Raw genomic sequence first — 27,452 nt, 5'->3', positions numbered from 1 at the left:
GTTTCTGCCAGGCCAATGAGAAAATGGTCTGTTAACTTAAGCATTATTATTTAGCGCGGTAGCAAGCATGCACTTTGGTCAAGCCGGTGGCATGTTGAGAGCTTTGCAGCCGCGCCGTGAGGCGTAGCCACAATCGAAACGACGACAGCACACCGTCGGCGTAAGTGAACGAAACCAAACGAAGTCTTTTTTTTTTTTGACGATTTTATTTGTAAGACTTAAGAATGGTAAGCATAAAGAACTGTTTCTCGTTTAATTTTAGGCCTTCTGAAGCATGCATAGTGCACGCGTAGAAAATTGGAAAGTGACGCACTTTAGGTGGCAGTGCGGACCAGAAAACACAGTCGCCCCGCACTGCCTTCGAAAGGCAGGCAATACGTTGATACCAATTACAGAAAGTTGACCAAATACTGTCAATGAGGTGTTGCTACATCTTCAGCTACACAAGTGCAGGGACGTAAAAGTATACCTTTACTTACCCCAGCGATGGTTTGTGGAGGCCAGTATGAATATCAGCCAGCACTGGACGGCTTCTGGGCTCTGGGCATCTGCGTTGGGGCTATGCGTAGTGCGTACTTTGTTTGCACATGAACGCTGATGCATGCATATTGTTTATTGCTGTACATGCTCGAATGTCATTTACATGGCCTTTATTTTATATAAACATCGATCGATTGACTCGCGATATAACGATTTATTGCTGTAAGCTTGTGTGATCAGTGTTGTCATTTCGCTCGGCCTGTATATGCAGCATCACAAGTTACTAAAGTAAGTATGCAATATACTTATGAGCTTGTAGTAAGTTGTATACTGCTATGTACTCTATAGAAATGAGAAAAATTGAGAAAGGGGGCTGCAGCAGTGAGCGGGGGCAGCCATGACGTAGAAGCAGATGACGATGGTGTCGTCTGCTATGCGGAGTGCCAACCTCCACATCAAAACGCCCTTGTGCCTTTGAAGACTATTTCATTTTATGCACAGCAATAGATTATACAAACAATATTCTTAATTGTTATTTGATTGAAAAATTTATGAGAGTAAAAGATAATAAAAACTTTTTCAATTATAAGTAAAATAGTAATATCCCAATGTTTTAAAGATTATCGACAGAATTGAGACGGCGCCATGGTCGCGTCCAATTTTCGTCCCCATTGGCTATATGGGTATGTCACTCCCTTGCTTCGGTTCTGTAGCTCCCACAGTGCTTTCAGTAAAAGTTGTTGCTGTGTGTAAGGAAGCTAGAGAGAGCTATAGGGAGACGACAATTTTGTGATAATTGCGATATTCATAAATTTATTGTAAAGGCAATAAAATGAATCATTTTTGGAAATTTTAGAGAAAAAAAATTCTATTTTTGGATGCTCTATTGAGTCCTTGGAAAACCTGTGACAGGTCCCGGAAAGGCCTTGAATATCCTGGAATGTCTGCTTTGGGATCCTGTACAAACTTCGCTAGGGATGCCTGAGCAGTGGGAGAGGTGCAAGTGCATTTGTCCCTTTCAGATTCTGGAAAAAAAAGAAGGACTGTTCCGCAAGCACATGATGGGTAAGCGTGTCAACTATGCGGCACGCTCGGTGATCTCGCCAGATCCGTACATCGATGTCGAGGAGATTGGTGTGCCCATGGTGTTTGCCACCAAGCTGTCCTACCCGGAGCCCGTCACTGAGCGCAACATAGCAGAGTTGAGAAGAGCAGTCATCAATGGACCGGATGTTTACCCTGGGTGAGTGGGGATGACATACAGAATTTAGGTGCTTCTTCCAGTGGCAAGGATAACTATTGGAATCTTTTTGCATGAGAACAGCATATGATTTCTTTCTTGGTGGTTTCCACAAATTTTTACTGAAACGTGGGTTAGGACCCATCACAGTTAGTGTGTGAGTGATGAAAGAAGGAAGCGCAATATCTTCACTCACATACTAGTGCACTGTGCCAGTATCTGCTGCACAGTGAACTGGTGCACATCAAAGAGGCCCTGAAGTACTTTGGTGCATGGTCAGAAGAATGCTGCCAATTACTAGTCGAGGTTACTGCAAACATGTGAGGCGAATGTCAAAGCACATATATGGTAGGGAACCTTCAATTAAGTTTAAGGTCAGCTAGATGTAGCTCACTCTTCTCTTGTGTCATAAGCACATGGACGTGACTGGTGGATTTGGGCACCTTGATTGGTATACTCACTGCCGCCGCAGGGTACCCAAGTGTGGCACTTCTGTGCTTTGTAGTGCCATCATTACACATATCACACTGAAAGTGAGCTGTAGAGAAGAGAAAAGGAAGTGCTGAGAGCCATGATTTGCACATTGCACGCACATGGCTTCTTGTTCTCTTGTAATTTCCCCTGTCTAGTTTTTAGTGTGCCTGTCGGGACGAAAGGAAAGAGAAGGTTCTTGGAGCAAACAAAAAGAAAAAAATCCTTGTAGCTCAGTTTGTGCTTAATAGATCTTCAAAGTTTTTTGTGACTGTCAATTTGTGAGGTAGTTGTGGACACGATGACGTTAACAGGCGTGGAATTATTCAGCCAGAAGCCATTGTTGCCATGATCAAACACAATGCTCTTCTTTTTTTCCTTTCACTAGCTGGCAGCGTTTATTTGTACATGATCTTTTTTCACATCCTGTTCCGTCGTGGAGGTAGAGGACATATCTAAGTGATGCAGAGCCTGAGTGGGTCTCTTAAACACTTTTCCATTCTGTGTTTTGATGGTGTAAGCCCGTACCAGTCCATCACGACCAGAATGTACTTCCAATACTCATGCTAGTGGCCAAAAGCACCGATTCCTTTTGTCGTCTTGCAGTTGTACGACCTCGCCTACTGTTAAACTTCGGTTACGTTCTTGCGGATATCGAGGCAGAGACCGCAGTTCCAGGAGGTACTCTTCTCTCCATCTTCACAGTTCTAGGAGATGCTCTTTTCTCCATCTTTGCCACAGATGATTCAGTAGTCTTTGACGATGCCCCAGCTTCCGGACAACACTATTCCTATTAGTTTGCGGCCAGGTTGAAGTTTCACATGGACTAGGATCCGGATGAGCCAGGACTGGACTTTGGACGAGAATTGAGTCGGGCACGCCGGTGACGGTTCCTCTGCCTGCATGTACATGTATGTCAGAGGACGGGAATCGATAACAGCTTCGACTTCTTGAAGTAACGTCATCAGTTCTTTGCTTCCTAAGCTGCTTTTCCCGAGCACTTTATGAAGAGCTGACTTGATCGACCGGATGAGCGTTTCCCACAAGCCGCCCCACCGTAGAGCGTTAGGCACAAGAAATTTCCATGATATTCGATGATTGGCAAGAAATGCAGCAAACGGGGATCCACTGATAAGCTTTCCTATGTCTTGTTGTTCTTTGCTTGCCTTCTTGAACGTCAATGCCTTGTCCGAGTATTAATAGGCACTCTTCTGCGAGCAAGAAACCTCCTGAAAGTAAGAAGAAAACTGTCCGATGAGAGAGAATCTGACAGCTTTAGATGTACTGCTCTTGTGGTTGCGCAGGCAAATAGCACAATGTAAACCTTGGTACATTTTGGTTCTCTCTGATTGAACTTCATATATATATATAATAGGCTTGCAAAGTCGATTCCGACAACTTCAAACGGGCGTGTTGTAGTAGCTCAATTTTTCGGCTGTGGGGCATGTTCTACATTCATGGTCTCCGTTCTGAATCATTTGCAAAGGTAACAATTATTGATCAACTTTCTCCTGGCGTGCATGAACAATCCAGAATGGTTCACGAAGTACCGTCAGTGTGGCTGATATTTGACCATGTAAAACATGGCAATGTGCGTCCATGATTACCAGTCTCATGAATTCATGGTCCTGAAGCGAAATCAGTGAATGTTTTTCTTGAATTGAAAGTCGCGGTCTCTGTCATGTAGATTAAGTTGTCCTTCTGTATCCAAAAATGGATGCAGGTCATGAAGAATTGACCACCTTGAGATAGCGCGTTCGTTGGACAGTTGCTCTATGTCTTGAGAGAAAGCTTTTCGCTGTGCTCTTACTATCCAAAACTTCTCCGCCATATTCAGCTCTTCTGCAGCTCTTCTGTATGCGGTTCACTTGTGCTCCGGGTCCTTTTTAAAAATATGTACGCTAACGCTGTGACGCAAAGAAGCCTGGTCAAGATGTTTTACTTCTTCTTGGCGTTTGACATCTTAAGGGGTTCTTGCATCTGTAGCAGTAGTTCTGTCTGCAGAGTTTCTGGTTCGTAGCAGTCTTATTGGGTGGCAACTAAAGCGGGCTCAACTGGCCAAGAGTTTCAGGTTGAATTAACCATTCTGGGCCGTTCCGCCAGTTGATGCTTTCCCGAAGCGCGGCCGCAGATAATCTCCGAGTTAGATAATCGGATGGGCTCTTTCCCCAGGACATTAACGCCATTGCCCTCTGTCGGTACAGTCTGCTATCTCGGCCACTCTGTTTCTCACAAAGGGGCTGAGTTCATCTTCCTGTGCCCGAATCCAGCTCAGAAGAATTGTCGAGTCTGACCACATTGTACGTGACAAGTGAACCGTGTTCCAAGACTTCCTGAGGTATTTTACAGTCCCGCTCTAACAAGTGGACCCACTAGTTCCAACTTTGGCATGGTCAAGGCTTTTGTAGGTGTCACACGAGACTTAGCAACGATAATCTTTGTACTACAGTTACCATTGATGTCCATCGCTCCAAGGTACGTGCATGCTCCATAGGCCTTTGGACTAGCATCGAGATATTGCGTCATGGTGATTTCTTCCTTCGGATGACTTATGACGTATTGCGGTATCTTAATACAGCATAACTGAGCAACTTCAGTACACCATTCTTTTCATAACTTCTCGGTTTTCATTGGTAACTTGGAATACCGAGAGGATCGAATATTCTGGAAGCTGTTCTTAAGGTGGTCCACTTTGAGTGCTCCTTAATCGGAAGCAGGAACTGCGTGACAGACTTTGAAGAACTTGCCAAGTAATAGTCTTCGACGTTCTATAGCATCCTAGAACCTTTGCGGAAGCACTGTACAATCCTTTCAGGCACTCTTCGTTTTTCGAGAACACTTCCTGGAGTCGAGCATTGTTTGTCTTCCACTTTCAGAGGTTCATCGCAGCATCTTCCAAGATCGACTTTGCTTTTTCGTACACGTCTTGATCTTCGTCAAAACTGTCGGCTCCTACGAGCAGGTCGTCCACGTAGAAACTCTGCTTCAGTGTCCGAGCCAAGGTTTGTTGCTCACCGCTTACGTTGTCCGGGTGGTGGTGTATCATTGCCATCAGCAGGAAAGGACTTGACGTCAATCCGAATGCCACACGTGTCATTCGCCACTCGATAATGTTGTCGTTTTCACCTTGGGGCATGTTCCCGAACCATATACAATTAAATGCATTTTCATTCGATTCCTGTATTTCTATCTACAGGAAAGCTTTCTCAATGTCGGCATTGATGGCTATTGGGTGGCATCAAAAACGATGCAACACTTGAAGCAGATCCGGATTGAGATTTGTACCCGTGTCCAAACAGTTGTTTAATGGTATGTATCCCTTTTCATGCGATGAGATGTCGAACTTTACCCGAAGTTTCTTGGTCAGCGAGTCTTCTCGTACAACCTCGCAATGCAACATGTAGTTCACAGCATTATCAGATTGTAGCTCGGGCACCACTTCAGCATGTCCCATTTGCCAGTATTGATGTATAGTCACGTCTTAATGCTCAATTAGGCCGTCCTGACGCGAGAGTCGCTTGATGAGCTTATGGAGCCGGTAGATTGCTGTGCCCCAATTGTCACCTAGGCTTTTTTATCTTTTTTTACAGTAGTAATAGTAACTTCAGATCGCCCCGGTGGTCTAGTGGCTAAAGTACTCGGCTGCTGACCTGCAGGTCACCAGCCGAGTACTTTAGCCACTAGACCACCGGGGCGATCTGCTGCGGCGGCTGCATTTTTGATGGAGGCCAAAATGTTGTAGGCCCGTGTGCTCAGATCTGGGCGCTCGTTAAAGAACCCCAGGTGGTCAAAATTTCTGGAGCGCTCCACTACGGCCTCTCTCATAATCATATGGTGGTTTTGGGACGTTACGCCTCACATATCAATCAATTAAAAGTAACCTCAGTAATAGTAACTTGAACAGTAATTAAAAAGTAATAGTAACTTCAAAAAGGTCATTCGGTAATAGCTTGAGAAAGTGTTGCAGGGCCCCTTCAATCTACATCGTATAGTGTTCATACGTGCATTGCTGCATTAAAAAAAAAATAGGTGTGAAAGCATGTGAATGTGCCAGGGAGAAAATACATGCAATGTAGTGATGTGGTGACGTGCATGTGTGGTGACGTGCATCAGTGATGCTTAGCTTTGGCTGTGAATCAAACCAAGCATAGCTCTTGATTTGCATGGTTGGTTTAGAGAAAAACATGTATGTCTTGCTTGTTGCATCTTTTGCAACTATGTGTGTAGTGGTGATTGCCACAAGTCAGGGTAAGGCTAAAATAGTTGTGAAATTGAAGATGGGGAAGTCTTGTATGGCTTTCATTTGATTTCTACTGTTGGTTCTCGATGATTCAGACTTGAGGGCACCCGAGGAGTTCATTTGAATTATCTGAAGTTTTTGCAACCTGTACTCCTGCACAAAGGCTGCAAAAAATATGGCCACATTGTGGCTCAGCAAACCACTTCTCTCAGGGCCCTAGTACACATCACGCATAGCTAATCAAAGTGGACAATTGGGGCAGTTGGTGATACATGATCTAAATATACTACGCGGTAGAAAACACCGACGGAAAAAGACAAGGACAAGTGCAGACTATCAACTGAAGTTTTATTTATCACACACTGCATTTGTATATGACAAACAGGGAAAAAAAAAAGAAAGTTAGCATTCCAACAAACGTAAATTTCATACGCCCGAAGCGTGAGCAAACCATCGGTAGCTCTCTTAGAAAAAGAGCTTCAGTATCTGGCAAATGGCACATGTGTGTAATGAATCTGATATTCTGCCTCATGCTTCAGGTGTATGAAATTTGTCGCTTGTTGAAATGCTAACTTTTCTTTCTTTTCTCTTTTTTTCCTGTTTGTCATATTGTCACAATGCAGAAACAGCAGCAGTTAAATACAGGAAACTCATTTTAATTGTACCAGAACACTGGCAAACTGATCGAAAGAGAACCTCTTCTTTTTTCTCCCGCTGCGCGTGTTCTTCGTTGTTCTCTTGGTGCTGCATATTCAATGTGGCATTTGCCCCCCTCCAGAGAGCAGCGTCCTGATGCTCTTCTACAAAAGACGGTGTAGTAGATGTATGGTGTAAATCAGTCCGAAAAATAGGGCTTCTTTCGCATAACGTGCACGATTTCTGTTTTTTGCTGGCGAGTTGTCGAGGGGCTGTCAGGAACGACGACGTAATTAACGTCGCTCAGGCGTTGTAAAACGGTGTAGGGACCAAAATGCTTCTTTAGCAATTTTTTCAGACAGTCCCCGGCGGCGGATAGGACTCCATACCCAGACTTTGTCGCGGGGCCGATAGAGGACATGTCAGTGTCGCAGATTATAACGTTGGGCGTCGTAATTTTGCTACTGGGTGATTCGGACGCGTGCAAGCTGCCTCGCTTCTTCTGCTCGTCGGGTAAAAGATGCAGCGTTCAAATCGATGTCATTGCAGTCGTGCAGTAACATGGCGTCAAGCATCGTCGTCACTTCACGGCCATGAAGGAGACTGAACGGCCTTCTTCGTGTAGTTTCTTGCTGCGCTGTATTATAGGCGAACCTGATGTACGGTAGAATGTCGTCCCAGTTCTTGTGATCCACGTCAACGTACATACTCAACATGTCGGCAATAGTGTTGTTGAGGCGTTCTGTTAAGCTGTTGGTTTGTGTATGATAGGACGTGGTTTTCCGATAGGCTGTTCCACTGAGCTCAAGCACTGTCTTAAGGAGCGCGGCCGTCAAAGCGGCACCTGGATCCATTATTATGAGTGTCGGAGCACCGTGCCTCAGGACGATATTTTCTACGAAGAATTGTGCGGTTTCAACGGCGGTGCCACTTGACAAAGCCTTTGTTTCCGTGTAGCATGTAAGATAATCAGTGGCGACTATTACTCACTTGTTGCCAGCATGGGAAGGCGGATATGGTCCGAGGAGATCCATTCCAGTTTGGGCAAAAGGTACCGTGGGCATTTGAATTGGTTGTAATATTCCAGCTGGTTTTAACGGTGGCGATTTTCGTCGTTGGCAATCTAGGCACGTGCGCACGTAATGCTTCACAATAGCTGGAAGTCTTGGCCAGTAGTATTTCTGTTGGATTCTGGCCAATGTGCGTGTGTATCCGAGATGACCAGACGTTGGCTCATCGTGGCAAGCACAAAGTATCTCCTCACGGAGCGACGTCGGAACGACAAGTAGGTGGGCGCTTCCTCTGGGAGAAAAGTTCTTATAGAGGACACCACTACGTAAGCAGAATGACGGCAGGCACCTTGCAAATCTTCTAGGGACGGTTGTTGTCCGGCCATTCAAAAATTCAATAAGGGGAAGCATCTCGCTGTCTTCTTTCTGCTTGCACGAAATCGTAGTAGTGTCGACGACTCCTACAAACGCCATGCTGTCATCTTCTGTGTCATCGTCGCGCTTTATCGGTGACCTTGATAAGCAATCGGCGTCGGTGTGCTGCCGTCCGGACTTATACAGGACCGTCATATCAAACTCTTGAAGGCGTAAGCTCCACCATGCGAGCCGACCAGACGGGTGTTTCAAGTTGTTCAGCCAGCAGAGGGAATGATGGTCGCTTACTACGTGGAAGGAACGACCATAGAGGTACGGACGAAACTTCATAACCGCCCATACGACAGCAAGACACTCTTTTTCCGTTGCGATCGCATATGCCAATAAAACGCTTTCCCGCGCCGAGTCCAACTACTCGGCGCGGGAAAGCGTCCTACTAGCATATGCGATCACACGCTCGACTGAGTCTTGCCACTGGACGAGTACAGCGCCTAAACCCGCGTTGCTGGCATCTGTGTCGACCATGGTAGGAGCATCCTCATCAAAGTGAGCAAGCACAGGCGGAGTCTGCAGGCGTTGTCGGAGATCGTCAAATGTCACCTGTTGATCACCGCCCCATGAGAACGAAACGTCTTCTATAGTGAGTCGTGTTACTGACGAGGCTATGTGGGAGAAATTGGCAATAAACCTTCGGTAGTATGCCTATAGGCCAAGGAAACGCCTGACTGCTTTCTTGTCTTTTGGCACCGGAAATTTTCTGACGGCCGCAATCTTATCGAGATCAGGTCGAACACCTTCATGGCTCACTACATGGCCTAAAAATTGGAGCTCCTTGAAACCGAAATGACACTTCTCGGGTTTCAGTGTCAGGTCGGCAGACCTTATTGCCCTGAATACCGATAGCAGCCTGCTCAGGTGTTCCTTAAATGTTTTTGAAAAAACAATGACGTCGTCCAGATAGACCAGACATGTCTGCCACTTAAGGCCTTACAGAACGGTATCCATCAGTCTCTGGGATGTTGCAGTGGCTGAGCACAATCCGAATGGCAAGACTTTAAATTCATAAAGCCCGTCAGGCGTTACAAAAGCAGTTTTTTCTCTGTCAAGCTCGTCGACCTCAGTTTGCCAATACCCACTTTTGAGGTCCATTGACGAAAAGTAGCGTGCATACCTCAGCCTGTCGAGTGAATCATCGATGCGCGGTAATGAGTATACGTCTTTCTTTGTCACACGGTTCAGCTTGCGGTAGTCGACACAAAATCGCAAGCTTCCGTCTTTCTTTTTAACCAGCACTACCGGCGATGCCCAAGGACTTCTTGACGGCTGGATGACGTCATCATCGAGCATTTTCTTCACTTGTTCCTGGATCGCTTCACGCTCTTTCGGTGCTACGCGGTATGGGTTCTGTCGTATGGGCCTTGCCGTTTCCTCCGTTATTATCCGGTGCTTTGTCAGTGGCGTTTGACTGACCCTCGAGGTCGATGAAAAACAGTCTTTGAACTGATGAAGATCTACTAGACGCTGTCTCTGTGCTGGTGATAAATCCGTGCTTACGTCAATAGGTGGTAAGGCTGACGTGGCTTGCGGCTCGTCCTGTTGTACTATACAGCACTCGCGGATTTCGGTGATCTCGTCGAAGTAGGCAACTGTAGTGCCTTGCGTGATGTGTCGTCGCTCGTTGGTAAAATTCGTCAACAAAACCTCCGCTTCATCATACACAACATTGACAATACTTCTGGCAATTGCAACAACGTGAGAGAGTAGAAGCGTCAATACTTGTTCAGTGATTCCTTCTCCAGTATTCTGCTCGCTGCACATGACTGAAACAAGGCGGCAGATAACGCAGGTACGATCACATCGTCAATGACTCGCAGGGATTTTCGGTATAGCGCTGCGCTTTGATCCGCTGAAAAGGTCAGTACACCGTCCGGTATATTGATTATGGCACCATATTCACACAAGAAATCCATCCCCAAGATTGCCTGTTTGCAACACTCAGAAAGAATAACGAAAGTTTCGAAGAAGGATGCATCCCCTATCTTCATTCTTGCGGTGCACTTTCCGGTAGGTGTGAGTAGCTGCCCTCCAGCTCCTCTAATCTGCGGTCCTGTCCATTCCATGGTAACCTTCCTGAGCATGTCTGCCAGACTCTCACTCATTATTGAGAAGTCCGCGCCAGTGTCGACCAATGCCATGACGTCATGTCCGTCAATCGTAATTGCAACTTCGGCAGTAACAACCCCATCTTTCGTCGATTCATTGAAAATGTGTCTCTCTTCGCTCGGCAGTATTGGGGGATTTTCAGCACTTCGACGATTTGCAACCTTTCACCCTGAGGTCGCTGCTTTTAGTTTCCCCGGTGTGGACTAGGGGATCTCCCTCTTTGCATGTCAGTGGTGCTCCGTCTAGAGGATGGAGAATAACGCCTAGGAGAGGGTGAGTGCGGCCGAAACCCAGGAGGAGCATCCCGCGGGGTCATGACACTCGTGTCGACGTCTGGTGTTCCGTTGAAATGGCGCCGAGGAACTGTTGAAGGAAACCCTTAGTACCCTGCGACGCGATATGGGCAATAGCGAACGATGTGGCCTGCTTCCCCACAATGAAAGCACAGGGGCCTATGGTCAGGGGTATGCCAGATGTCAGTTTCGCGAAGTGGTGGCCGCCTCGGCGTTGAAGTTTCTCTGTAGTACCAGGGCGCTGTCGGCGGATGTTGCTGGTGGTACTGATGTGGTGTCGGCACGTTCGCTGGCTGTCGGCGGACTATGTCTCTATAGCTTGCGCTGGGAGGGCTCGTGTTCGGCTCAGGAAGCGAGAGCGCTTGCCTGATCTCCTGGCGTACAACTTTCATTACTGAGGCAATCGCGCAGTCATTCGGTTTAGCGACGAGCTTCTTGCCCTATTCTTGTACGATTTCTCGTATTAGTTGGCGCAAAGAACCTTCGTCGGGTGTTGTTGCTGTGGTCGTGGCTGCCACGCTGATCGGTGCACTGTGGGTTGGGCGGTCATACTGGCGATAACGTAAATGCAGTGCGCGTTCGATGGATGTCGCCTCCTTGGAGAATTCATCAACACTTGTAGGCGGGTTTCGTACAAGACCAGCGAAGAGCTCCTCCTTAACGCCCCGCATGAGGTGGCTAACCTTTTTGGCTTCGGGCATATTAGGATCTGCTCGACGAAATAGCCGCGCCGTGTCCTCAACAAACATCGTAACGGATTCATTTGGTTTCTGAATCCGTGACTCGAGGAGACGCTGTGCGATTTCTCATCTTTCAGTGCTCGCGAACGTGTCAAGGAACTTCTGCCGGAACTCGTCCCAAGACGACCACACGCGATTCGTGAACCATGTTCGGGCTCCGTCTTGAAGCGGAAAATAAACGCAGCCCAATTTCTATGTGGTGTTCCACCCGTTAGCATTCGCTGTGTGCTTGAATTCCTGGAGCCAGTCATGTGCGTCCTCATATGCGTTTCCGTGGAAGTAAACCGGAAGTCGAAGGTTCAAAACAGTTACCTGTGTCGTGCTTGGGCTGGACATGTTGGGGCCAGTGCTTCCAGGCGCCGTCATGCTTTCTGGCTCGGTCACGCTTTCCGGCAATGGACCGAACTCCGGGCTGAGGCCTAACAGGCGGCGGCTGCTGCGGTGAACGGGGGTGTCGATGCGCGGAAGTCTTTCTGGACTAGATGCGGGGCTGTTGTCAGGCGTCCTGAACATGTACTCAGCACCTCCACCAGTGTCACAATGCAGAAACAGCAGCAGTTAAATACAGGAAACTCACTTTAATTGTACCAGAACACTGGTAAACTGATCGGAAGAGAACCTCTTCTTTTTTCTCCCATTGCGCGTGTTCTTTGTTGTTCTCTTGGTGCTGCATATTCATTGTGGCAATATATGAATGCAGTGCGAGATGAATAAACCTTTATTTGATAGTCAGCGCCTGTCTTTGTCTTTTCCTGTTCGTGTTTTCTACCGCGTAGCATATTTCGATCTTGTATCACACATAGCTCTGTATTATTGCCAGTAAAGCTTTTGATGAAAGCGATATTGCACAGCACGTGCATGCATGTGTAATTAAGGGACAACAGAGGCTGTGTCTTGCAACAGCTGGTAAGCTGGTAGCACTGTGAAAGTCTTTTTGGGCTTATTGTCGTTACACCAGTGTACTACGCCGAAATTAGCCTAAGCGTTCTGTGTGCCAGACTGTCACAGAATTTCAACAGTGAAGTCTGCCCTGTGGTGTCATCGTCGTTGTTGTCATAGTAACAGTAGTGGAAGGAGAAGTCATCACAGATTACATGACTAGGGCAGGGGAGTGAGTGAAGAAGTAAATGTAAGATGAAAATATGATGGACTGATGCTCACACCACAGACACTCAACTCACAACTGGCAACGTATTACAGTCATGATTTTTTTTTATTACTCACAATAATAAGTTTCTTGGTATGTATGTATTACTCACAGTGCCAGTAGGCATGAAAGTGGGGAATTGTTTGCAGAAAGTGAATTATGAAAGAAAATACATTGTTGGCCAAACCACTAGGCTCAACAGTCTCCAGTCAACGATCGGCAGTAAGAATACATGTAACATTCTCAGATTGTTTTGCGTTTAAACAAGCAAATGTACAGCCATGGTGTTTTGCCAGCACTGTCACTGCTAACGATTAACAAACCAGAACACGACCACTCGGTGTATAATGGTAAAAAAATTTATTGGCCATAACACAAATAGAATCAAATGACAGCAATGTGGATGAGGAAATAAACGAAAGAAACCATTATCTTTGTCGATATAAAAAAAAAGAAACAAATTGACCCGGGCAGTTGACGTCATGAAAAGTACTAGTAAATGGTGCTCAGTTGAATGACGGAAGGAAGGAAGGTGAGTCCTGGAAAATTCCATGCCTGATTTCGGACGAGGTCCTCCCAATTGTACAAGCGTGGCTGTAAATTTCTCCATAAACAGAGGCCCAAAACGAAAATGACCATTGACAATGACTCTCAAACTTTTCTGGCCTTGATGAACCAGCACGGCTTGTTGCAGAATCTCCCTCTAGCCACAAATGCAGGAGGAGGAGGAGGAGGTGAGGCACCGTTCTTGTGCGTGGCCTTGCTTGTTTACAGTTTGCCATGCCGTTTTCACGTGTGGAGCAGCATAAAGGTACAAGAGGAAGACGCGAAGTTTCGGGACTACTGCTGCACTCACAACTATAGACGTTTTTTCGTGGGGGCTGCCATCTTGCATAGAAGATAAGCGTGTGGCTGCGGTTTTATCGTTTCGTCTTGAATTTCAACTGAAGTGATGCAGGTTCTTTAGAAAATGGGTCTTTTGAGACGTTCAAGTCGTTGAGGAACAATTTATTTATTTTACAGTGCCGCGAATGAGTCCACCTCGTTCACAGCACCGACTTAGAGTATATTCACAGTGCCGACTTTCTGCTCAGAGAATGCGCAGTATTTTTAGGTCTTTCTTTTCCAGACTGAGCAAGAACACTTCGAGAGCATAGTGAATGTCTTTCTTGAGCTGTAGTCATCCGCTTTTCTAAGAAGATCGATTTCTTTACGCCACGCCATTGCATCGGCTACCGCTCTTGCATGAAGCCTTGCATTGAACCTGTAGTGGCTCATCTTTATTTTGTGGCACTGACGTTTTTTATTAACTGCGCACTAACTGATGTCTAAATTGTTTCTCAATTCAGAGTGACTGTATCTTACTCGCTCGTTTATTTTTACGAGTGTGCATTTTAATACAGATCTTAAATTAAACGATGCTGACGTGCCTGTGTGTCCCCTTTTTATATTTTTTGGAGCAGTCCTTTCCTGTGCACAGGTAGGCAGTACTGCTGTCACGCAATGTAGCTAATCAATGTAGACGATTGGCCCAGTTAGTGATTCATGATTGAGGAATACTGTGTGGTTGAGAGCAAGGATGACAAGTAAACTGGGACCTGCGCAGTATAGTTTCGAGCGTGCGGCTTGTACACTGACGCCCTCCGAAGCTGCTATCTAGTGTTGATAGCAGCTTTCGTTGATTCTTCAATTATAGAACAAAGACCCAGCCTGTGGTATGACTATGCTTGATAACATTGCGGCGTCGGTCACTGCTCATTTATTGCTAAAAGTGGTGGTTGAAGCAATTAACTGGCCACTCCAACAAGTGATCCAGGCTGTTCTTCCGCCTCGATTTAGCCCAATATGGATCGATCTTTCCATTTGTCTGTTTTGCAGCTATTGACTTATTTGCACAAGCTGTGGTAATGAGTGAATCACCGCCCAAAAATTTAATGTAGATAGCTCTTTATCAGTATCGTAAGTGCACCGTGTATTGCTGCACAGCAGACTAGTTGGTTATCTACCATTCGTTTCTTCGTTGGCACAAGCTCTTGCTTCATTATTTGTTGCGTTGGTGCTTTGACCTGCGATAGAGAGAAATGTTACGTGAGGCTGTTGATTAAGGAAATATTGTCATCGTTCGAACAGCTGTAGGCTGCGATCCTTTCGTTCATAGCCGTGGTTGAGAATCTGTGTCGAGTCGTTGCGGTTCGTTGCTCTGAACATACCCGCGGGTACTCGGGTATGTTCAGAGCACCTCAGAAGTGCTCTGAACATACCCGAGTACCCGCGGAAGGTGTAAAGTTTTTCCTGTTTAAGTTTGCAAGCCATAGAAGCCGCTGCTTCTCGTCAACAGGAAAGCGATGCAACTTGAAGAGTCTACAGCTACAAAATCTCCGCATCTGGTGATGCAAGTGGCATATTTCTTCCGACAGCAGTTTCCTTTTGCTGTAGTTGTTACTGCGCCCAAAAACAGCGCAGTGGTTCCTTGATGACGAATTCTTGGCCATCATAGCAAAGAAGAAAAACAAAATCCGCAGCTTGGCTTAATATACGGCTATTTGCTCGATAACGCCACACATACTAGCATCAACTCTCACACCACAAGCCGGTCCCGCATGCCAGAGAGGAGGAATGCGTTGGTTGCCAGACCGGACCTCCTCGCCCAATGCAAAGGTCTGTAGTATGTCTCCATGCCCCATTTCACATCTAAAAGTAAACAGCCACCTACTCGCTCAAGTATCTTGCGCTGAAAGTGAGCGCACTGAAAACACACACACAAGCACACCACAGCGCTGTGTGTTCCTTCATTGTGTCTGTTTTCAGTGCACCATTATCATTCATAAACATGGAATGCCAGCATGCCCAGATGTCCCCCTTGGTGATCTCTCACTCCCTTAGAAGCTTTCTTTTACCCCAACTGGCAAGCTTTTGGAGTCATGGTTCATCCGTTGTGGCAAGTCTGCATGCAATAACCACGACCGTGCTCCAAGTCTTACTCAACCGTGGCCCCCTACCGAATGCGTACAGAGACATGCAAGACTAGCAGCGAACTGGATGGCCTCTGCTCATTCGGTGCCAGTGCATACTGAGGATTCCACCTACATTTTTGGTGAAATGTCTGTTTCGTTTCTTGTTATATTTCGTTGTGTTAAGTCGGAGTACAGTAAAACCTCATTGATTCGAACTCGGTTATTTCAAAATTCTGCTTAATTCAAAGGATTGCTGTGGTCCCGTGTTTTGCAATACAAGTGTGAGTGGATCATATGAAGCGGCGGTCAGCGCCAGTCCGGTTAGCTCGAAAACTTTGGGTGCCTTGGGCAGATTCTTGATCCCGATTTCGCAGAAAATCCACAGAAACAGTGGCTTTTAGGAGCCACAAGACATGCAGTGTACCGATTCTAATGAATGACAGATAAGGCACTCCAGCCACGCTTCTGCCAGCAGGGGAAACAAAGAAGGGGGGGGGGGGGGGGGTTCGTGGTCTATTTAAATGTGTGCCTGCACAAAGAAAACATGCTTCTCAAAAGCGCATTATGATTTACTTCTCTTTCTGGTTTACCCATCATGATCTCCCCATTCTCGCCCATTCTTTTGCACCATGATTTACCCATTCTAATGAAATTCAAAAGTCAGTCTGATGCAATTCGTGTTGTGTACGAACCTCTGATTGGCAGTTGCTGAAGCAATTAGCGCACTTGCATTGCTGGCGGAGTGCTTGTCTGCAACGCCTCCTTCGACAACTCAGTTCAGAAACCTCAATGATCATGTTTTTCAGCCAAACAAATTGCAAATTCTGTCACACTGGCCATTATGAAATTCTTTATTTTACCAGAATGAATGGGCAAATGGTTGCATTATGACGTGCTGACGCTGCAAGGAGCAGTTGCCATGCTGCCTGCGTGTCACCACTGTGTTGTAGGGAAACATGTCTTCTGCAGGCGCACATTTTAGCTGATTATGGCTTAATTTTTTTTTCTTTCTTTCTCTCTCTTTTGCTGTAAGCAGCGGTGCCCACTGTTCACCCGTGTTTGTGGTGAAACTCGGGCTTGAATATCACAGGAAAACACAACCCTTACAGCTGTGAACTAGCTGGCACAGCGAACGACCACCTCTGACTACTTTTAGTAATTCAGTTTCTTTTTGTATGTTTCTGACGGCATCACACTGTGGGGCATGCAAAGTTAGCTTCCCCACGAAGGGTAGTGGGGGAGTCGGGTTAGATGCTTGTGCACACGCGCTTATCTTTCAGTGGGGAGAAACGTGTGCCTTTGGTTTTCACCGGGACGATTGCGTTAGTTCGTCAGTAGCCGGGCCCAACACAAAGGCCACTTCGCTGGCTGCGCAGGCCACATTTGCGAAAAGAGTGCGCTTTTAATATACGGCGAAGTATAACAACTGGGACACTCATTAGTTTGCACTCATCTGTACTTTTGACTACATTTCGTGCGTCGTTTTTGTTTAAACAGCGTTAAGTGTCGAGCGGTAAAAGTTGCTATCTCTCATCCTGTGTACGTTGTTTTCGTGCGTAATTTGTGCGTGAGCAGCGCACTGCACTTTTTTATCTGCTTGCCGTTTTCAGCGTTACATTCCAAGTTGTTGCTATCGCATTCATTGCTTCGCTCTTGCAGCGAAACTGTGACTTCTTTATCTCTGCTTTAGCTGCATTCGTCACCTTGCACAACCAAGAAAAGGGACGTGCCCCCCCTCCCTCTTCCTCGAAATATGTTTTTGCCATGGCATATATATAGCTCAATATTACCATTTGCATGTGCCCCCCTTCAGATCAAGGTACCCCCCCCCCCCCCCCCCCAAAAAAAAATAATTTTTCTTTAACCTACGGCCTTTGCGATAGCAAAGACCGGTCGAGAATGTCCTTGTAATTGCTATCGCAATAAAAAGAAAATAGCTCTTACCTTCTAGTCTTAGGTGTATGCATAAGGTAGCCTGTGATGTCTTTTTTTTCTTTATGCACTGCTTTCTAGAACACTACCGGGGGTTTTTGGGGTATAGACAAAGTGCCCTAGCCACATAAAACATTGTTGCAAATGGAAAACAAAGTTTGTTAAATTGTGTTGTTTCAGCATAGAGAGATGAGTGCCAGGGGAGGTAGGCTTTATGAGACTAGCTAAATGACGTCATGTTAAGCCCAGCAGTATAATCGGTTGCGAAGAAAAAAAAAAAACACCTTTCATTATCCTTGGAATCGTCTGAGGGAAATGCAGTTGCGACTGTGTGAGATGATTTATTTATTTATTATTTATTTACACTTCACCTACATCGCTGTGAGGCATTACGTAGGGGAGGTACACATAATAATTTGACTACATAGTTTTTAATCGAAACAATAGATTCAACAAATAAAACAGCACTCAAAATATTTTAAGAGAAGAAAAAAAAAAAAACTTGAATATTGGTGAGCGAAAACGTCACAGTCATGCATTTGTAAACACCCACATGCTTCGAGACAGCAAACCATTCTTAGTGGCAGTGATATTGTAGGAGTTGTTACAAGGAAAAAAAAAAAGGATTCATTATCAGTTCCATTGATGAGATCATCCGGTAGACGGTTCCATTCCTGTAATGTTTTTACGAAAAAAGAACTACTGAAAGAGTGGGTTTAGACTCCAACCGAAAGTTTTGAAGTGCTTTGAAGACGTCGCTGCTACGTAGTTTCCGCAGTCACCTCTGAGGAAGGAATCAAATCGGTTTCAAAACGTCGGGTTTCTTTAAAACCTTTGGTTGGAGTCTAAATCATCTCCCAGTTTCATAGCCAACCAGACAGACTTCTGTCGAATGTTTACATTCAAATCAATCAGCCAAGACTTCGGACATTATACCATGCTGCTCGTCAGGCGTTACATACGCATTAAGAAAGGCATCTCAGTCTTCAAGACTCATCTCGACTTCAGCCGCACCTGCAAAGAAAGGAAAGTCGTTCCTCAAAGCCTGCGCCTTAAACGATCTGTCTCGACCCCTGAAGGCTTGGAACTCATCACGAAAGGCGAACAACGACTGATCAACGCCCGCCTTCATGAAATTAACGCCTCTCTACGGAAAAAAAACATTGGACCTGTTCTTTGCCAAGCGTCAACTTGAGCACCGCATCCCTGAGTTGATGTCTGCGGTCGACGCGTTCACGTACTCTGTTGTGGCATCGACGACAAAAAAGCATCGGACCACTCAGGATAAGAAACTCTCCTATCTGTTGGACCAGAGTTCCAGCCAAAGCATCTAAAATTCCAGGTTTATCACCAATCTTTCATCTCGTCCACTCACTGATCGAGAAACTTCTGTTCTGGCAAAGGGACAGGGCTATAACATCTCAACGACGCCCCGTCTACCGAAACTTGTCGGGGCTGTAGAGGAAGCCGTCCAGAGCGTGAGGCCGGGCGCCAGAGAAGAAATTAGGCTGAAATCAATTGGGATCTTTTCGAAATTGTTGTCACAAAGGAAAAAGAACTTGACCATAGAGGAGAACCAGGCACTTAGGGAACTCCGACGAGATCGGAGAATTGTGATCTTGCCCACCGAAAAGGGTGATTTGACAGTGGTGTTTCGACTACGATTGGAAGGTTTCAGCTCTTCTAGAAGGGGACACATACACGCAGGTAGTAAAGGACCTAACGAAGCAAACGGAGACACAGATAAACAAGCTACTCGCGAAAATTTTCGAGCATTACCCGGATCTCAGAACACTTTACATGCGACTAATCTGCCGTAACGGATCCGCACCGAGTTTCTATGGACTACCGAAAATTCACAAGCCTGACGTCCCTTTCCGACCAATTGTAGAGTTCACTTCCTCCCCATGCTGAGCCCTTTCAAATTTTGTACCCCGAATCTTCGCCCCACTAACACGGAAGACACCAACTCATTTGCGTGACTCCAGCCACTTCGTGGAGCTAGTGCCAGAGGTGAGCATAGACGATGACGAGAGCCTGGTCTCATTTGATGTCGTTTCATTGTTCACCAACGTGCCAGTTCTCTTAGCTGTCTCCTCTGCCCGTTCTACGCTTGAGGGGAACACAAGCTCGAGTGAAAGGACTCCTTTTACGGTTGACGAGCTCTGCCGTCTACTGGAGTTCTGCCTGTCCAGTACGTACTTCTCCTACAAAGAAACTATTTTCAGGCAGAACAGTGGAACCGCGATGGGAGCTTCCATCTCCATCACGATGGCAAACCTGGCTATGGAGTATATAGAAGAGAAAGCACTCAGTTTCTTCTCCCCACGACCCAAGCTTTTTCTGCGTTATATGGACGATTGCTTTTTGTGACAGGAATACGTCTGACGTTGAAAACTTTTGACAACACCTAAATTCTGTGCACCCTGCCATACAATTCACGATTGAGTGTGAAAGCGACCACTGCCTGCCCTTTCTCGACGTCCAGGGGGCAAGAAAGCGCAACGGCCTGGAGTTCTCCGTTCATAGGAAGCTAACGCACACTGGCCGCTACTATCTATTTTATTCTTCCCACCCCGTTTGCTACATGGCCTCGGTTGTGCACGCTACTCGAGAGAGCTAAGAACTTATGCTCCAATGACACAGAGCGAAAGAAAGGAGAGGCCCACTTAATTGCGAACCTCAGAAAAAACAGATCCCAAAAAACTTCATTCGAGCCGCCACCCGCCACGCAGAGCAACAGAGGGGACGAAAACCCCAATCAACCTTAATTGGCACCCCCCGAAACGCGTACCGGTTCCATACGTTCAGGGAACCAGCGAGATGTTGGCAGGGATCTTCAAGAAGGAGGGGGTTTGCATCGCGCAAGTGCCTTCACGTACGCTGGGCCGCCTTTCCTCCCTCCCCCCCAAAAACCGGCCAACAATGGACAGGACCCCCGGTGTTGTTTACGAAATTCCGTGCGCCGAGTGCCCCTCTTTTTATATTGGCGAGACGAAAAACCTACCAGAGCGACTGAATCAACATGCCAACGATGTGCGGAAGTTCTACAAAGAGCGCAGCGCAGTCGCCGAACATGCTGAGACGTTGGATCACCGAAAAATTTCGAAGCGATGACCATCCTTGAAAGCGAATCGAACTGGTGGAGAAAGTTATTACTCGAGTCGTGGCGCATATGGAGGACAGCCCATAATATCATCCGCTCTCTCGGAACTCTTCTCTCAGTGTATACACAAGGATTGCGCCCCACGGCAAAACGAGAGTGAGAGAGAGGTGTCATTATACGTCCCGCGAGTGCTTTGAAGACGCCGCTGCTTCGTAGTTTCTGCAGTCACTCCTGAGAAAGGAACCAAGTCGGTTTCGAAACGTCGAGTTTCTTGAAAACTTTTAGTTGGAGTCTAAATCATCTCCCAGTTTCATACCGAACCAGACAGACTTCTGTCGAATGTTTACATTCAAGTTGCGACTGTGTGTGTCTCTAGTGCTGTATGTCACAGTGTTTGTCTATATATACTGATAACACACAGGTGTTTAGAATGTTATTTCACGGCTGTGGCGGCTGCATTTCTGGTGGAGGCAGAAATGTTGTAGGCCCGTGTGCTCAGATTTAGGTGCACGTTAATGATCCCCAGGTGGTCAAAATTTCTGGAGTCCTCCACTACGGCGTCTCTCATAGTCATATGGTAGTTTTGGGACATTAACCCTCACATACCAATCAATCAGAATGTTATTTCATGAAGTATAATTTTATTCATGCGGTATTCCGTTCATATGCTATGAAAATAATCACTGATTAAGTTTTTCTGAATGGCCAACATAATGATGCTATTACTTTTGCATCATCTAAATTGGGGAGTGCTCCTAAGATGACTGGCTTCATGAGATTTGAAATTAATGGAAATATTTCATAGGAGCTCCTCATAGGAGACAAATTATTATTATGAAATAATTATTCATGCCCTTGAATGGAAATGCAATTTGCTTCTCCTCCAGGATGCTAAGTTAGCTGCTCCAGATTGCTCCAAAATGGAAAATTTTGCTTCTCTCAATGTGCTCCGAAATGAAAATTTTGCTGCTCCAAAATGCTCCAAAATGGAAACTTTCGCTGCACCAGAGTGCTTCAAAATCAAAATTTCCCTGCTCCAAAAATTGCTCCAAATCAGAAGACCTCGGTGGCATCGCTGAAACCTGTATGAACCTTGTGCTTAGTAATTGCACGACAATTTAGGACGGTAGACCTAAAGTCATGTATGCACCTGAAGAAAAGCTTGGCTGAGTGGGTGGGTAATACATCTTCGACAACTTGCATCGATAGTTAGACAAGGAGAGGTGAAAGAAGGCTGTGCTGTGATCCTTCATTGATCTTCATCTAATTAGTGCTGTGGATGGTTGTAAATGTCTGCATCACCACCAGGATTTTTTTCTTGTAATTTTGGTTGGCTGTGAAAGCTGCCAGGGTACAATGCTTGCAGCTTTGCGACAAATAAATCTTTGCCGTGTTGACTGCTTTTGCTCTTCTGGACGCTATTGTCTACAGAGCTCTGCTGGTGGAACGAGAGGATGGTGGGGTGATCCGATTGGACCCGACCAATCGCACGCGGCGGGAAGCGGTGGCCAAGCAGCTGCTTACTCCGACCGAGGCCCCCCAACACATATTTGCACGCTCCAAGATTGTGCACCGGCATTTGCGGCAAGGCGACATGCTGCTACTCAACCGGCAGCCAACTTTGCACAAGCCCAGCATCATGGCTCACAGGGTAAGAGCATACCTCTGCACTATAGCCTAATGATTAAGACAGCCTAACCCTTCTGTGCACTTTTGCTTGTGGGGCTATGGAGCCATGGTGAAAGAGTAATTTGGGGCGGTTGGTTGGGAATGGTCTCATTGGTCAACTGTTTCAATACAGGTTTGGCATTTAAATTTTCTTTTGCTGATCAATTCCCAACTTGTACGATATTACTAAGTGTTGATGAAATTTTCGCGGTAGCAAAACATGCTGGGTTACCTGATTATGTCGTTATTCTGGGTTCAGCTATAGTTCGAACTTTACGGATTTTATTAAATTGACATTCTTGGATCGAGGTGGACTGTATTACATTATGTGTTAATATTAGTACTTTAGTTAAACTTTGAAATCATGCTTACATTCCTATTAATTTATTTTAACTTATCATGCGTTTTTAGTGTTGGATAGTTTTAAAGGTGAACATATTTGACAGAGATCTGCCTGGCTGGGTAAAAATTAATATGCATAAAATAAGTTTTCCAGCCACTTCTAGTCAAAAGTTTCTAATGTCAGAATTAAAAGCTAAAAACTGATCCGAAGTTTTGGGACGCATGCGGTTCCTTTTTCAAAAGTGGCTGTTTGGCCAGCTCCTAAGCTTACAATTTTTCTTTTTGGTGTCGTCCTCTTCATTGTCCTTCTTCCCATCGTTCTTGTTGCTGCGGTGTTTTCTGTGCTCGTTCCGCAGACTGTGCACGTACAAGTTAAGCAGTTAATGTTTTGTGCCATAAGACTTATACAGTGGAACTTCAATTATACGTTCCTCAATTTCCTGATCAGCCGCATTCTACGACGAATCTTTTTGGTCCTGGCAAAATCACCATAGAAATAATGTAATAAAAACCTTGGTTGTACAGCACAGTTCTACGCCGATCTCGCATCTTACGACGACTTTTGGATTCCGTCTTAAAGAAAAAAAAACACCTTTACTCAAATCAAACGTCGTCCAAATATTCAAGAGTGCAAAATTAAGAATGTGTGTTCCCCTATGTTGACGATTAGAAAAGTAGAGAGTGGGACAGTATGTCTTCTTAGATGGAAAATTCATTCTCTTAGAAGTTCATGTGCTTCCTACGCCTAGACCATGTGTGTACGTTTCCATGGTCGTTACCTAGTTAAGCTCTATCTACACAGAGTAGCTTCAGCCGGCCAAAAATTTGGTATTTCCAGGTTTTCGTTTCGTGGAAACTTTTCCTGGTCGACATACAGCTGATCTTCGCCTTTGTTGCATTCGCAGTCACAGGCTTGCACATTCATAACGGCACAAGGCAGCTGTTTTCATTGGGCAAAATTACTTCCACTTCACGTGAACGTTCATAATAACAATAGGACACCACTAGTTGCACTTCACAAGGCAGCAAATTAGAACTCGCAAACGCACGAAGGCATTCTACACCATGTTCTACGCAAACTTATGTTCCGTCGCCATTATGTAATAGAGGCGGCACTACGTCTTGACTCTCTTAACGGGAGGCTGTTGGCAACACGGTTTCAGTTTTGTTTTTCACGTGCAGGCAATTTTCGGACTTTATTCAATTTTTAAAAGTTGAAAATAGAGACTCCCTTGCTCCTGCTCCAACTTGGTAATGCTGCTATTAGCTGCCATTGGCAAGAATAATTTAATCGGCCTTCCTTGCAGAGGCGCACGTTCGTGCCATGGGCTTATTCAGGCGGTCTGTACCCGGTTTTTTGTCAAGACTGATTGTCCTTGTCTATACTCTTAGTTTCTCGATCATACGATGCCCGGATTAGACGACATTTTCGCGTGGCCCTATGAAAGTTGTATAATTGGGGTTCCACTCTAAATATGAACAGTATTGTTCGAGCAGCAGGACGGACCATGTGTGTGCAGTGTAGCTCTCTTGTAGGCATGTGTGATTAGTAAATTAGGGGTTCAAAGAGAACAGGGGTCATGGAATAATTTAAAATTCAATTAGAATAGTGTATGTATATTACACATAAAAAAAAATAAAGAGTATACAGTCGAACCCCGGTATATTGAACTCCCCAAAAAACGTTTATTATTTCGATATAGGCCCAGTGTAAGATTTGACACAAAGGCACATAATAAATTATAAGAAAAGTAGTTTATTAATATGGCGGCTTACTTGCGACCCATATTGTGGTACAAAATAGTCGCGGGTTTTCTTCTGGGTCAACGACTTCACTGCCTGCGACAGCATGCACGCCTCCACGTTGTCCAACGAGTCGGAGCAGCTGAGGCCGCTACCTTCCACATTCACGCAATAGCGCCAGACCAGTGCAAGTGCACTAATCACCTCGGAAGATGTAGGCAATGGGCCATCGTCAATTTCCTTATTGCTGTCGCTTTGGCTCGTGGTCGGCACGATCTCTGCAATGTAGTCCTCATTTTGCAGCTGACCCGTGATGGCGACATCATCGTCCGCACTGACGAACTCATTGAATGTCGATCCGTCAACAACACCCGGGAACACTTGTAAATGGCCGCTTCAACATCTTCGTACACAGCAGTGCACACAGGTCGGGTGCCACGGGCACCTGGCCTTTTGTCCGACTTGGCCCTAATGTCTGCCTTGTTCTTCAGGATAGTACTCAAGGTGCTCCTAGGAATTCGGTATGCGGCGGCGACGTCGGACTTCTTTTTACCGCGCTCGACCCGATTTTTGATTTCGAGTTTCGCGGCGAACTGCGAATTCAGCCTTTTTGCGCAAGCCATGGCGACAGCCAGCCAATACAGTTTACAGAGCAACAGGAAACACCACCAGCACAGACCACATTGGATGAGGACTCGAGGAAAACAGGCAGCTGCAGCCACTCAAGCATAAAGAAAGAAAAAATGGCACTCATTTCTACCGCCGCCGCGCCTCGAAGAAAGCACGACAGCTTCTAATTGGCTGTAAGCGCTGCGAGCGGGCTAGGATTATTTTTTGCAAGGGGGTGTTCGCCCGTGCACAGCTGGGTTTAACCAACTTTTTCTAGGGTGGCACCGTTAGTTTTCCCCACCACCACGAGAGAAAGCCAACTTGCTGGGGTACTTTTAGGCACATGGAGTTTGATGTATCAGTTGTCGTTGCTATTTTCGTTCGATAAAACACTAACTTTTGCTATATAATCTCAATGTAAATTTACCTTGTTCAGGAATTTTCGATATATGGGATAATTTGATATAAACGCGTTCGATATAGTCAGGCTCGACTATTTGTCATGACCCAACTAACCTGTTCAATTCTTCTTAATACATATTGAAAGAAGGCATGTGGAAATGTCATTCTTTTTGGTTCAAAGAAAAAGGAGAAGCAACTTTGACTAGTAGCTCAATTTCTCTCTTTATTGCAAGTGATAACCTGTGAAATACGATATCTTTCGAAATTTATTATACTTTGAGCGCATGAGCCGGTATCATCATCATCATCAGCCTGACTGCGTCCACTGCAGGACAAAGGCCTCTCCCATGTTCCGCCAGTTAACCCGGTCCTGTGCTTGCTGCTGCCAATTCATACCCGCAAACTTCTTAATCTCATCTGCCCACCTAACCTTCTGTCTCCCCCTAATCCGCTTCCCTTCTCTGGGAATCCAGTTAGTTACCCTTAATGACCAGCGGTTATCCTGTCTACGCGCTACATGCCCGGCCCATGTCCATTTCCTCTTCTTTATTTCAACTATGATATCCTTAACCCCCGTTTGTCCTCTAATCCACTCTGCTCTCTTCTTGTCTCTTAAGGTTATACCTACCATTTTTCTTTCCATTGCTCGCTGTGTCGTCCTTAATTTAAGCTGAACCCTCTTTGTAAGTCTCCAGGTTTCTGCTCCGTAGCTAAGTACCGGCAAGATACAGCTGTTATATACCTTCCTCTTGAGGGATAGTGGCAATCTACCTGTCATAATTTGAGAGTGCTTGCCGAATGTGCTCCACCCCATTCTTATTCTTCTAGTTACTTCAATCTCGTGGTTAGGCTCTGCGGTCATTACCTGCCCTAAGTAGACATAGTCTTTTACAACTTCAAGTGCACTATTACCTATCACGAAGCGCTGCTCCTTTCCGAGGTTGTTGTACATTACTTTAGTTTTCTGCAGATTAATTTTAAGACCCACCTTTCTTCTCTCCTTGTCTAACTCCGTAATCATGAGTTGCAATTCGTCCCCTGAGTTACTCAGCAATGCAATGTCATCGGCGAAGCGCAAGTTACTAAGGTATTCTCCATTAACTTTTATCCCTAACTGTTCCCATTCTAGGCTTCTGAAAACCTCCTGTAAGCACGCGGTAAATAGCATTGGGGAGATTGTGTCCCCCTGCCTTACACCCTTCTTGATTGGTATTCTGTTGCTTTCTTTATGAAGCACTATGGTAGCAGTTGATCCCCTGTAGATTTCTTCCAGAATGTTTATATATACTTCATCTACACCCTGATTCCGCAGTGTCTGCATGACGGCTGATATTTTTACTGAATCAAACGCCTTCTCGTAATCTATGAAGGCTATGTATAGTGGTTGGTTATACTCTGAGGATTTCTCTATTACCTGATTAATAGTATGAATGTGGTCAATTGTTGAGTAGCCTGTTCTAAATCCTGCTTGTTCCTTTGGTTGACTGAATTCTAATGTTTTCTTTACTCTGTTAGCAATTACCTTTGTAAATAGCTTGTATACTACAGAGAGCAAGCTGATTGGCCTGTAATTCTTCAAGTCCTTGTCATCTCCTTTCTTATGTATTAAGATGATGTTAGCGTTCTTCCAAGACTCTGGTACCCTTCCCGTCAGGAGACACCTCGTAAACAGGGTGGCTAGTTTTTCTAACACAATCTGTCCTCCATCTTTCAGCAGGTCTGATGTTACCTGATCCTCACCAGCAGCTTTGCCTCTTTGCATGCTCTCCAAAGCTTTTCTGACTTCTTCTATCATTACTGGTGGGGTGTCATCTGGGTTACTTCTAGTTCTTATAATATTAAGGTCGTGGTTGTCTCGGCTACTGTACAGATCTCTGTAAAACTCCTCCACTATTTTAACT

The 27,452-nt window shown here is 45.6% G+C and overlaps 1 protein-coding gene across 5 annotated transcripts in view; it reads left to right on the top strand.

The window, feature by feature from the left end:
- Polr1A (RNA polymerase I subunit RpI1) overlaps positions 1-27,452 on the top strand; it is a 610,310-nt gene that overhangs the window by 103,562 nt on the left and 479,296 nt on the right. For all 5 annotated transcript variants that reach the window (XM_075882913.1, XM_075882912.1, XM_037432148.2 and 2 more), the window contains 2 exons: positions 1,503-1,723; positions 22,219-22,438. In XM_075882913.1, coding sequence (XP_075739028.1) covers positions 1,503-1,723; positions 22,219-22,438 — 441 coding nt within the window. The remainder of the gene's footprint in view (positions 1-1,502; positions 1,724-22,218; positions 22,439-27,452) is intronic.

Source organism: Rhipicephalus microplus, unplaced genomic scaffold (genome assembly GCF_043290135.1).
Source record: "Rhipicephalus microplus isolate Deutch F79 unplaced genomic scaffold, USDA_Rmic scaffold_14, whole genome shotgun sequence".
Classification (NCBI taxonomy): Eukaryota; Metazoa; Arthropoda; class Arachnida; order Ixodida; family Ixodidae; genus Rhipicephalus; species Rhipicephalus microplus.
Note: the sequence above shows the minus strand (reverse complement) of the source record. Positions and strands in the feature narration are given on the sequence as shown.